Below are 12,535 nucleotides of genomic sequence, written 5' to 3'. Positions count from 1 at the left end.
CTTCAAGCTGTGCTGCTGCCTTGCAAAGTAGCTATTCAGAGATATGCTATGTAATATGATCACTCCACATACACATCAAATTATGGTCCCAGAAGTTGACGGAAATGTCATCACCTAGGCAACATCTAGCCTCAATCCTCCTCTTGACTACTGATCAGTATGTGTCTGCTGTATGAAACTGAGTGACAAAGAAGTACACTAATTAGTCACAGGAAGAATTTCTTCCAGTCTCCCATAAAAACTTCCTATTTAAGTAACCTTCCTACTCCCATACTGTTCTTAGATAAAGACTGTATATATACAGGGTGGCAGGAAAAGGACTTCTCAGCAATAATAAAATGAATATGTTCATATGTAAACAAACATATGTATAGTCATACTGAATCTATTCATGCATACTTGCATTCATTTAAAATAATATTGTTTCCTTTCAGAAATTTATATATTCATGACAACTAAAGGGCACTGATTCTGTTGAAATGAACCAACTTTACTATTGGTAAAGGACATATTTTAATATTGGCTCAGCTCTATAGGAAGTCTGTTCTATCTAAAAAGAGCACCTTCTTAATTAACAGATAAGCCTGTGTGTCTATTCAGTCATATCATCTGACTTCAGTGAAAAAAGTAAAGGTTTGAAGGATTGGGGTTTTCTTTTTGTGTCACCCCCCCTCTCCCCCCAGCTTTTTACACACACACTCCATAGCCTTGCAAAGGCAACATACCTAAGAATAAAGATTCCAAATGTAAATACCCCAACTGATTTTAACGGGATTTGACTCAGACCCCATGTTATCTTGTTCATCATTATAATTGTTTACTAAATTCAAAACAGCTACACCTGTGCAATCACTAAAGGCAGAGAGGCTGCATAAGGCATAATGTAAAGATTATGGGGTTACACAAGCACCACAGAACATGATTGACATTTATTGCTAGTTGTGGTGATCAGGAAGGAAAGTAATCAGCCTATCAGATTCTAGACTCGTTGCAGGACAGGCAGTTAGGAAAAAGCTTTTTACTTGAAAATTGAGCACATTTAATCTAGAATGAAAGTAAAACAAGAAATATAGAATCCCATAATCCCAGAATGACAAAGTACGTTTTCAGAGTTGAAACAGATATTAATAATGCATGGTTGTTCACAATGTATTTTAAGGTAGATAAAATGAAAGCTTGTGTTTGAACATGCCAAAGTGCTAGCATGTCTCATGAACTTCTATCCTTTCAATACATATAGAAAAATCCCTAAATATTATTATCCATACAACTGCCTCCCTGTTAGCACCAAAACTACCACAGCAACTATACTGTCATGGGCACTTGTTCTAGCCCCCATTCCCCAATGAGTAGAGTAAGTAACAAAGAGAGAAGTTAATTTTGCTTTGGTTTTTGGGACTAATAAAAAAAATCTCCAAGGTGTTAGTCTCCAGAGGTATCTTCTCCTTTAAAGCTGAACTCTGTGTTGTATTATCAATATACAGATCTCTCTCTCAAGTGAAAGTATGAATATTTCCAGCAAAAATGCAGCTTAATGCTTTATTTGTCAAGTCGTAGGTTGCCTTTATCCTTGGTTATGGTTATGAGAAGTGCTTCTGTTTATATGATGAAATAGACAAAGACACCACCCTCTTCTCTTGCACCTCCTGTATCTATATCCAACTTCCCCACAATGCAGGACAGACTTCTCACAAGCTAAAAAGGAAATAAAAATTACAGCAAGTCCGTGTTAAATAATTGGAAACACACCACTAGTTGTTGGCAAAAATCTCTTCTTTATGATGTCACCACTACTATAGAAACGATGTGTTAACAAAGGTGAAGATACCATCTGGCAGTAGAAGACCATGGCAAGTTGAGAGAGGAGGCAACATCTCGAGTCTGGCAGGGTCATCACAGCAGCTCATCTAACACAAGAACACTGGTTACAGTTCTACTTTTAACCTGTAAAGATGTCTCAGGAAGTTGACTGGTTACATAGCCAAGCAGGTGTGTGTAAAGTAGACCTCTACAACCCTGATGAACAGAAGGACCAGGACCGGAAAGTGATCTGTTTTGTAGATGTCTCCAGCCTGAATGTAAAGGGCAAAGATTCAAAAGCAAAGAAAGCTGCTAGCCAGTACAGTAACATCTCTGAACCTTCAAATGAACTTGATCTGGGCAATATGGAGGAAAAAGAAGTCATTGTAATAAAGGACAACGAGAAGCAAAATCATTCTAAAACTGAAGGAGCAGTATGTCTTTTCAAACAAGGTTCAACTGATGAACTCAGCGTTGTGAGCTGGCTCAACAATGACCTTCAGAAATATGCAGCTGGACTCCAGCATGCACTGACCCCTTCAGATACCCCTCAGAAACACAAAGACAGCAACACCTTCGTTGATTCATCGTTGTCCCAGAACAGTGACACATCTTTAAAGTCTGCTGGTGCCCAAAAGGGAAAAAGAGATCCAGATAATGTTTCATGCTATGTAAATAAGCTCTGTTCTTTGGTTTTTCAAATGGCACGTAAAGAGATCGCAGATAAATTGGAAGGTGCTGCCAGTAAGTGTATACACCAGGCAATTCATGAAAATAACAATCCCCGTGGTTCTGTGAACAAAACTGCATCACAAACAGTGAATGAATCCACTGCAACAAGCACACAGAAACCGCAGGGTAAACTACCATCCCCCAGGCCATCTCAAGAAAAGACTACCAAGAAGGAAGATACTCCAGGTTCTAAGAGAACATCACTCTTCTATGGTGAGATGTCTAATCAAAGTGGCTGTAGACAGGGGGAAAAGTCTGGAGATAAACAAATGTGTCAGCAAGTAAAACAGTCTGGGCAGGATGATTCTGGTACTTCTGTGAGCAAGGGGTTAATGGTTTATGCAAATCAGGTTGCTTCAGACATGATGTTCTCATTTATGAAGACCATGAAAGTTCAAAGGAAGGATGGTAAGACACTCCCAGCTTGTGTAGTTTTGAAGAGAGTAATCCTCAAACACACCAAAGACATCATATCAGACTTGATAGACTCAACCATGAAAAATCTGCATAATGTCACAGGGGTGCTCATGACAGACTCTGACTTTGCTTCCACAGTGAAGAAGAATCTATATAACATGGGAAGCCAGAAATCTATTGAAATTTTGGAAGTAATGGTAAGACGGTTGTATAATGTCCTTGTAGCAGAGCAAAACGATAAGGGACAGTCCAAGTCTCACAGCCTCGCATATTCCATACTGAAAACGGCATTCCCATCAGACTCAAAATCTCAAAGAATGCAGTTTGCAACACTGAAAACTCAAACACAAAAGAAGGATAGGGAAAAACCAAAGCCAAAGATGTATACCTGTGCTGAGAAAGTAAGTGAGCACATAATTAAGGAGGGACTAACCATGTTGCATTCCAAACAAACTGCAAGCAAAGCTCCAGAAAAGGTAAGAGGGAATCAGGAAAAAAAGCCAGAAAAGGTCAGCACCTCAATAGAGTCACTAGCAAAAGACCTCACTGTGACAGCATTAATGTTGATACAACAGCACTTAATCCAACAGACAAACAGTGGCAGAGATTCAACCGCTCATGATTCGGGCACTTCTTCACTTGGGTTTGTTTCTCGTGAATCTCATTTTGAAAAGGCTGGGAAAAGCCAAAGCTCCAAGTCTCTTGCAATGGCTGCTGGGTCAAGGAATATTCCCCAAGAGCTCAACTCCCAAAAGGATGATATATCAAGTATCCTCTTATCAATCATCCAGAAGGTCTTACGTGAGGCTGGTTTCAATATAGATGACAATTCCAGTGAGACAAACAAGAGTTTTAAACAGGTTGCCACTACTGATAGTGAATCCAGCAAAAAGGCCTTATCTACACAGCCCAGTTCAGCCATAGATCAGTTTGACAACATGGATCAGGTAAACAAGAAATTTATTGACCAACTGGTGGAATCTGTGATGAACTTGTGTTTATTCATGACTAAATGCAACAATTCCGATTTAGCGATAGGTGATCTATCAGATGAGCAAAATGCAGCTGGTGCCTCATTCTCAAGAAACAAATCCACAGCTTTTGATAAAGAAGGGTCAAGGGAAGCTTCACAAGTGAAGTCAAGTGGAAAACAGCTATCAGATTTATCATCCGGTTCTGAAGTGATAGTGAACAACCAGAATACCAACAGCAGCACACACAACAAGGAGCTCCAGGCTATCCTCCAGTGGATGGCTGCTTCCCACTTCAATGTGCCCAATCTGTCATTCATGAATGAAGAGGAAGGGAATTTGAAAAAGCTTCCTCTGTTGGCTGAAAAAGCAGCAAAGAAGGGCTGCAGCGTGGGGGATATTATCCAGGAGGTAATGAGGTACTTTGAAAAACAACAGATTGATGCCGCTGTGGGAAATGTGACTTGTTATGGATTGTTGGACTGGCTGCTTGCTAACCTGTGAACAATTGCCAACTCTTCCCTCTCATGTTACTTCAGCCCAGCTAAATGCCCATCTTAATTCCCTGCTGGAATAACAAGAACAATACAACTGATTTTCCTGAGACAACACTGCACTGAATTCCTCGGGTTGTTACGCACTAGCTGAGCAATATCATCAATAAAAAAAATACCACCCCTATTGCCATTAATTCTTTTATTAAGCACTTCATCAGACATTTAAAAATTGCCACACACATACTAGCCTGAGGACAGTACTGGAACAAAGGTAGATAAGATAGATAAAGCGAGGAAGGTATCCACCAGCAAGATGCAGAGGCAATGCCGTAATGAGAAACCTAGCTCCCCTGCCATAAGCTGTTGGAAGTGGAAGGGTACTGGAGTTTTGGCTAGGGTGTTGATCATGGGCCCTGCTCACAGGTTTGTCTTTCATATCATCCTCTGACTAGCAGGTGTCAGATAAAAACTTATCTCCATCGTCCATTAGTTGCTGGAAAGAGCTTTTTGTCTCTTCTCCCTCCTCAGAACCTGCTAGATGCTGCAGGGAGTAGAGGGTGGGATTGAAGAGATCTGTGTTCCTGTAGCTACTTCCCAGTCACATTTGTGTGTCCTCCCCAGTGAGTTTGCCTCTGCTCCTACTTAGAGCCTTCTAAAACAGCTGTAGCATAGAATTAACATAATTCTTGTCAGTTCTGCTATCCACAGGGTTCAGAACAGTAGCAGTAAAAATGAGCAGAGTCTTGTTAATTTTACACTGCTGCTGTTTGGCAAAGTTACCAACAGCAGCAGAAGCACTGGAGCCATCTCTTTGCAAAAAGATGAAGCAACATTAATTTATGCTCTGTTCATATTTGGAAGGTTTTTTTCAAAACCAGAAAGGCTAAAAAGGTTGGAAATTTTAAAATCAAAATTTAGATTCTGCAGAGGTTAATGGATCCACCTTGCCCAGAGTGAGTATATTTTTCAAGCCCCATACTTCAAGGGACACAGTCAACTTAAAAATAAAAAGCATACATGTATCTGTAAATATATATGTAATATTACAATAACTGAAAGTTTAGAGATTTTTTTTCCAATTTATTTACCTTAACTGTACAAAAATGGCTGTCAAATGAAGTTTCACTATAGCAGTTTCCCATTTGTTTAGATACAATGTAGTTGTAAAACCTCAAACGAGCAGGGTGGCAAAGACAAATGTGGTCCCTAACATTACTTTTAACTTTCTTTTCCCCTAAACCAGTGTTTCCCAAACTTGGGACGCTGCTTGTTCAGGGAAAGCCCCTGGCGGGCCCAGCTGGTTTGTTTACCTGCCGCGTTCACAGGTTCGGCCGATCGCGGCTCCCACTGGCTGCGGTTCGCTGTGCCCAGCCAATGGGGACTGTGGGAAGTGGTGCGGGCCGAGGGACGTATTGGCCGCCGCTTCCCGCAGCCCCCATTGGCCGGGCACAGCAAACCGCGGCCAGTGGGAGATGCGATCGGCCAAACCTGTGAACATGGCAGGTAAACAAACCGGTCAGGCCAGCCAAGGGCTTTCCCTGAACAAGCAGCGTCCCAAGTTTGGAAAACACTGCCCTAAACAATTAATTGATTTCAAGTTGACACTGTCCCTTTAAAGCAATACGGATATTTGCCCTGAGATATACACCAAACTGAAAAGAGATAGGGACTATTAAGCCCAGTCTCACTTCTTCTCATGATACTATATATACACCATACATGAATATCAAAGGAAACATTCCCCATGTCAGAGACAACAGGCTATCACAGAGGAGATATTAGGGAGTTTAATCCCGGAATTTAGGATCTCCAGGTATTTTTAGTCCTATAATCCCAGGATTTCAGGAAAAATGAGAGATAAATAACTATTGTGCAGCTGAAAACTGATCACAAAGAAAATAAGTTTATGAAGGGTTTTCTTTACAAATGTATCACGTTTCCAAGCATTTATAGCAATGGCCTCAATTCTTCCAAATCTTTTGGACAGAGAATAACTTTCCACATTTACTGTGGGGGGTTACAAATTACTTCAATTTTGTTGTTTCTTTATGACAAAATATTAACATAAATGTAGTTTCCTTCAAAAAAAGGATTCAGAATTGCATTATGTACAGATGCTTCAATGTTGCATTTTAATGTTTAACTTGGATTAGTATAGGCACAGGTCGTAGCACCATCTATTATTAAGGTTGCCCAGCAGTTGCATTATAAATACCTTACTTTGAGTTGCATGTAACTTTGTCAAACTTTGAACAGTTTGAGCTAAATTTTTCAATGCCAGATGTCTACCTCTGACTTTTGTTTTGTTTTGTTTTTGAAAATTTTAGCCAAAATGGTTCAGCCACTTCTGAAAGAAAGCCTAGGGGAAAATACATTGTTTTGCCCAAGTTAAAAAATTCTGGCAGCTTTTTCTTGGAAAAACTCTAGTGTCTCTGTGCTTTGGAGCAGACACATGAAATTTGGCTGGAGAGTGAACTTTGTTTCAGGGTTGTGCCTTGTGCCCAAATTTGACCAATTTACAAGCCTCTGGAAAAAAATGACAGTTTACACATGCTCAGCTGACACATCTTAGATTTTAGCAGCTAAATTCCCCAAAGATTCCATAGACACTGGGCATACTCCAGCCCAGGGCTGAGTTGTAATTACGGTGCAGGTATAGCTCTGGACTGCTGCAGGTTATGCCAGGTCCAGATCCGAGCACCTGAGCTGAAAGCAGGGAGACTGTCTCTCCTGCACTGTCACTGACTCACCTGCTGGGTCCAGGCAAGCTGGAGGAATAAGTTGCCTGGCTCAAATGCAGAGGGGACAAGAGCCAGACCTGCAGGAGGACTGAGGGAAGAGACTGGAATAAGGAGCCTGGGGGTGAGGGGACAGAAACTGGGACAGACTGAGAAAGGTGGGGGAAGGAGATGAAGACAGATCTCACAAGGATGGTGGGGAAAGAACTGGGACTGGCTGGACAAGGAGCTGAGGGAGGGCATTCAGACTAAATCAGGAGCCCAGGGAGGGAGAATGGGACTAGGAGCCAGTGGGAATGGTAGAATGGAAACTAGGACTGGGAGTGTGAGATGAGAAACCTGAGGAGTGGGGTGAGAAGCCTGAGGAGCAGAGTTTGGGACTGGCTAGGTGATGAGAATGAGACTGGAACAAGGAGCCCAGGGGGTAGGAAGAAACTGAACTGAAACAGTGAGAGAGTTTAGAGAGGATGGGGCAGAAGGGGTCCCAGTGAGGAGGAGATCAGAATCTGTGCCCACTGAGGCACATTCACGTCCAGAGCCTGGAACAGAATCCAAGATCCCACTGCAGTCAGCAACTATCTAAGAATCCCTCCCCTTCTAGTGCTGCTCCACATAGAGGATGACAGCCTATTACAGCTATCAGTTACTACTTAGCTCAACTGACAAAGATTTGTGTGGTGAATCTAAAAGTTCCATCCCTTCTGACCACCAATGTGGGTGTCAATATGACGCCAAATGATGGAATTTTTTTCCAGTCTATTTTTTAAAAAAAAAACTAGGAAATTACATGCACAAACTACATTAAAAGAACATTAGGTTTGCAAAATCAAGCACTCAAGTTAAAAAATGCCACTATTAAGGTTGCCTATGCAACCTTAATTCAGCCACCTTGTGCACATGCATTCTGAGAGTCTTTAATTACTTGATCATATACCATTTTTTCCAAAGGACTCATTCAGTACACAGAATGGGCCTGCTCTGGGAATGGAGCAGAGTTGTGAAGTGAAGGAGACTGTTGAGGCAGGCATCCTACATACATTTGTTGCAAAACTAGGAAGGTGCATTGTGAATGAGACAGGGAAGTGCAGGAAGAGAAAGGATGGTCTCATGATTAAGGCAGCTGAATGCTGCCCTACAGAAATAAAGTTGATACCTGCCTCGACCACAGAGTTCCTACGTGATGCCAATCAAATCACTTAAACTGTACTTTTCACAGGTGGTCACTAGTAGTGTGTTCCTCATTTTCTGAGTGCCGGACTTAAGACCCTGCAGTCTGATCTGCAGAAGTGCTGAGCACTCTCAGCTGCAAGTGAAGTTAATAGGAGCTGTGCTTCGAACATATGAAGTGCTATATAATCAGGCTTGGCAGAAACTGATTTTTTTATCATTTTAATGGACATATCAATGTTTATTTTTAAAGCAACTTTTTCAATTATCATCTACTTAAATTTTGACAGTTGAGGAAATTATACGGTGGGTCTGATAATTATTTAATGTCAGTAGATGTTGAAATTCAAAATGTTAAAAAGCTATATAATCATTAAAAACACAAATTCTCAGCATATGATGTCAAAATGTACAATGTAAGTACCCTTAAATCACACTCAGTCTAATAAGTTCTCAAGCAACATTTTTCTTACTTTGGTTACCTGTAAATTCCAATTACCAATATAAATATTTTTGTTGGTTTGTGTGTGTATAGTGAAATTGACATTTACCAATAAAAATTTAATCCTTCCAAGCCTTATTAGAATGCTATGCATTCTGAAAAATATTACTGACTAGCAAGTTATTCCTCATTTTGTAACTGTGCGTTTGATTTTTTCTTAAGTGTAGTACTTTGCACTTGTCTTTATTCAATTTCTTTTGTTGATCTCAGACCAACTCTCTAATTTCTCAAGGTCATTTTGAATTCTAATCCTGTCCTTCAAATTGCTAGCGAACACTCATTGCTTCATGTCACCTGCAAATTTTATAAACACACTCTCCACTCCATTATCCAATCATTAAGAAAAATGTTGAACAGTACCACACTCAGAACTGACCCCTGCAGAACACCATTAGATATGTCCCCACAGTTTGACAGCAAACCACTGATAACTTTGAATATGGTCTGTGAACCAGATTTGCATCCACCTTACAGTAGCTTAATCTAGACAACATTTCCTTCATTTACTTTTAAGAATGTCATGTGTGACTGTGTCAAAAGCGTTACTAAAAATCAAGTTTCTTTTTTCCTTTTCTTTTTTCTTTTTACTAAAAATCAAGATATATCTATTGCTTCTACCCATCCGCCTTTCACCTGCCACACCTCACACCAGAGAGGAGCAGAATCATAGAATATCAGGGTTGGAAGGGACCTCAGGAGGTCATCTAGTCCAACCCCCTGCTCAAAGCAGGACGAATCCCCAACTAAATCATCCCAGCCAGGGCTTTGTCAAGCCTGACACTAAAAACCTCAAAGGAAGGAGATTCCACCACCTCCCTAGGTAACGCATTCCAGAAGAAAAGTCCTCCAAGTGACCTGGAGTGGATGCAGGGGAAGCAGCCAATCAGAGCGGCTGCAAGAGTGGCCAGTCAGGGGCCAGGAGAGCCATATAAAAAAGAGTTGCAGAGACAAAGGCAGACAGTTGTTGCAGGAGCTGGAAGAGAGAGGACCATGTTCCTGGCTGGCTGAAAGAGCAGCAGGACCACGGACAGTTCAGTGCAGGGACCAGGGGCTCCTGGCTGGCTGTGGGGATTGAGCCAGAACTGAGCCCAGGTAGGGCTGCAAGAAAACAGAGTCTCCCAGGAAGAAGCCCTGGGGAAGGTACGACCCCATACCAGAGCCAGAAGAAGGTAAAGACTGTATATTCTGGAAGGGGTTTGTTCTGTTCCACCTACAGACAGTGTGTGTGTGACTCAGCCGCAGGGCTGAGTCACTGAAGACCCACTGAAGAAACCATTGATCAAGGACAGGAGGCACTCACAAGATCTGGGTGCCACCCTGTTCCACAAACTGCAGGCGCATGCACTTGACCAGGGAGGGCCCCTTGTGTGAGGTGAGTGATGACCCTGCTACAGTAAATTAATCATTTTCAGGGCTTGAGTTCTGTACAGTAAATAAGACACAGGCCACACTGAACAGTGAGCAGAAAATAAAATATTGAATCACTGCTCATTAAGTGAGTATTCACTGAAGACTGTATTATAATACATACACATGAGGGCTGAATTAAAGTTACACAGGCAACAAGTAACCTTAAATTGTGGCATTTACTAACCTTTGGTTGATTGAATCTGGCACCCTAACGTTCTTCTCACATAATCTTGTGTGTGCAATAGGTTTATACAATTTTTTTTCCAACCTTTAATGAGCTTGAATTGTGCACAATGCACAGAATGAGTGTTACATATCCCCAAGGACAAAAGCCTTGGAGTAGCTGTGCTTCCACATTCTTTATCATTGTATTCTGAGCATAAGTTGTGGGGCTTTTTTTGAGTCTGAAAAGGTCATTGTGGCAAGTCCAATGCAACATCAGAATATTCTGTAATTGAAAATAAGCCTTTCTTGACTATTGTTGAAACCTGAATTTCTATTTCAGAGTAGCAGCCGTGTTAGTCTGTATTCGCAAAAAGAAAAGGAGTACTTGTGGCATCTTAGACTAACCAATTTATTTGAGCATAAGCTTTCGTGAGCTACAGCTCACTTCATCGGATGCATAAAAGTGGAAAATGCAGTGAGGATGTTTTTATATACACAGATCATGAAAAAATGGGTGTTTATCATACACATTGTAAGGAGAGTGATCACTTTAGATAAGCTATTACCAGCAGGAGAGTGGGGTGGGGGGAGAGAACCTTTTGTAGTGATAAACACCCATTTTTTCATGATCTGTGTATATAAAAACATCCTCACTGCATTTTCCACTTTTATGCATCCGATGAAGTGAGCTGTAGCTCATGAAAGCTTATGCTCAAATAAATTGGTTAGTCTCTAAGGTGCCACAAGTACTGAATTTCTGTGTTCATTGTATGGTAAAATTACATCTAGCCACCCCTCAAGAGAATAGCCTGGCCCCAAACAATAAATCTACCACCATGTAAGCAAGATCTTCTGGACATTTTCTCCAACCTGTTAGTAATACCTCCACCTTATCCAAGATCAGTTTCAATCAGCTCTCCCATGAACTCATCAACCTTGATCAGGCAGGGAGAGGGTACTGAAACTGAATCCTGGGATCTGAAAGGATGGTCCGAATAGATCCAGGTTCTATTAACATACTGCCATTACTGAAAACCCTGCCACTTTTCAATTCTGTGGCTTCATACACATTGAATAATAACACATGCCAATATGTAAATTCATATTTGTAAGATGTAGTAATCCTTTCTACTAAATTACTTTTTTTTTTTTTTAAATTAGGTCAAAAAACAATGGAACTATATGAAGAACTGTCATAAATGTAAAACATGAGAACCAAACAGTAAGGTCTTGATCTTTAAAGGAATGCATCTGCCTCATAGCAAAGCAAGACATACAATGTAACCTACAAAATAACTATTGCTAGGTGAGTTGTGGAAGACTGCCCTTAACTAATTATTACTGTAACAAAAAAATGTATCTATGGTTTGTAACATCTGAAAGCCAAATATTCCATGTATTATGTTATGACATTAAAGAGAGCACATTAAGGACTTATAGATACTATTATAATATAAACATTAACATATACACATTGATATTTCACGTAGGGCTCTAGCTCAGTGAAATGGAGATACAACGAATCCAGGCAAGCTCACCTGAGTAGCTGCAGACTGACAGGAAGAGGAGGAAGATGATGAGACAACAGGAATATCAGACTGGACAGCAGCCACAGTGGTAGCAGGAGTAAAAATCAGCTGGGAAGACAGAAAAAGAAAACTGAAGAAAACACAATTTACAGATAAAGTAATCAGGTAACAGTAAAACCTTGAAATTTATGAAAGAAAATGTTTTATAGTAGGGAGTAAAATGTGTTACACTTAGGGATGCATGAATTCTAATTTAAATTTTTGTTTAACTCAACTTTTTTTTTTTAAAAGCAAATGTTTGTGGTATCTCAAACTATACATTATATAAACAAAAGTATTTTTAAAAAATTGTTCTGCATTTTAAGGATAATAATACTTTCATACTTATAGGTTGCCTTCCATCCAATTGCCTCAAAAGAGGCTTATTTAATCTTTCTTCCATTTTACAGAGCAAGGGGGTGAACAGAGGCACAAAGTCAAGCAACCAGAGTCAGATAAAGATATGGAATGAAGCAGCAACAGAACCGGACATATCTTGACTCCCAATAGTCTGCTCAGACAACTGGACTACAGTGTCTCAAAATGAACTTTCAAATTAGAGAATATC

At 40.5% G+C, this 12,535-nt stretch overlaps 1 protein-coding gene and 1 pseudogene across 3 annotated transcripts in view; one reads left to right on the top strand and one right to left on the bottom strand.

Annotated features, from left to right (window-relative positions):
- PHC3 (polyhomeotic homolog 3) overlaps positions 1 to 12,535 on the bottom strand; it is a 104,904-nt gene that overhangs the window by 74,969 nt on the left and 17,400 nt on the right. For all 3 annotated transcript variants that reach the window (XM_074963587.1, XM_074963586.1, XM_074963588.1), the window contains exon 6: positions 11,938 to 12,036. In XM_074963587.1, the coding sequence (XP_074819688.1) occupies positions 11,938 to 12,036 (99 nt within the window). The remainder of the gene's footprint in view (positions 1 to 11,937; positions 12,037 to 12,535) is intronic.
- LOC141993379 (A-kinase anchor protein 4 pseudogene) lies at positions 1,953 to 4,424 on the top strand (annotated as a pseudogene).

Source organism: Natator depressus, chromosome 9, assembly GCF_965152275.1.
Source record: "Natator depressus isolate rNatDep1 chromosome 9, rNatDep2.hap1, whole genome shotgun sequence".
NCBI classification, from domain to species: Eukaryota; Metazoa; Chordata; order Testudines; family Cheloniidae; genus Natator; species Natator depressus.
This window is presented reverse-complemented; position numbering and strand designations above follow the sequence as displayed.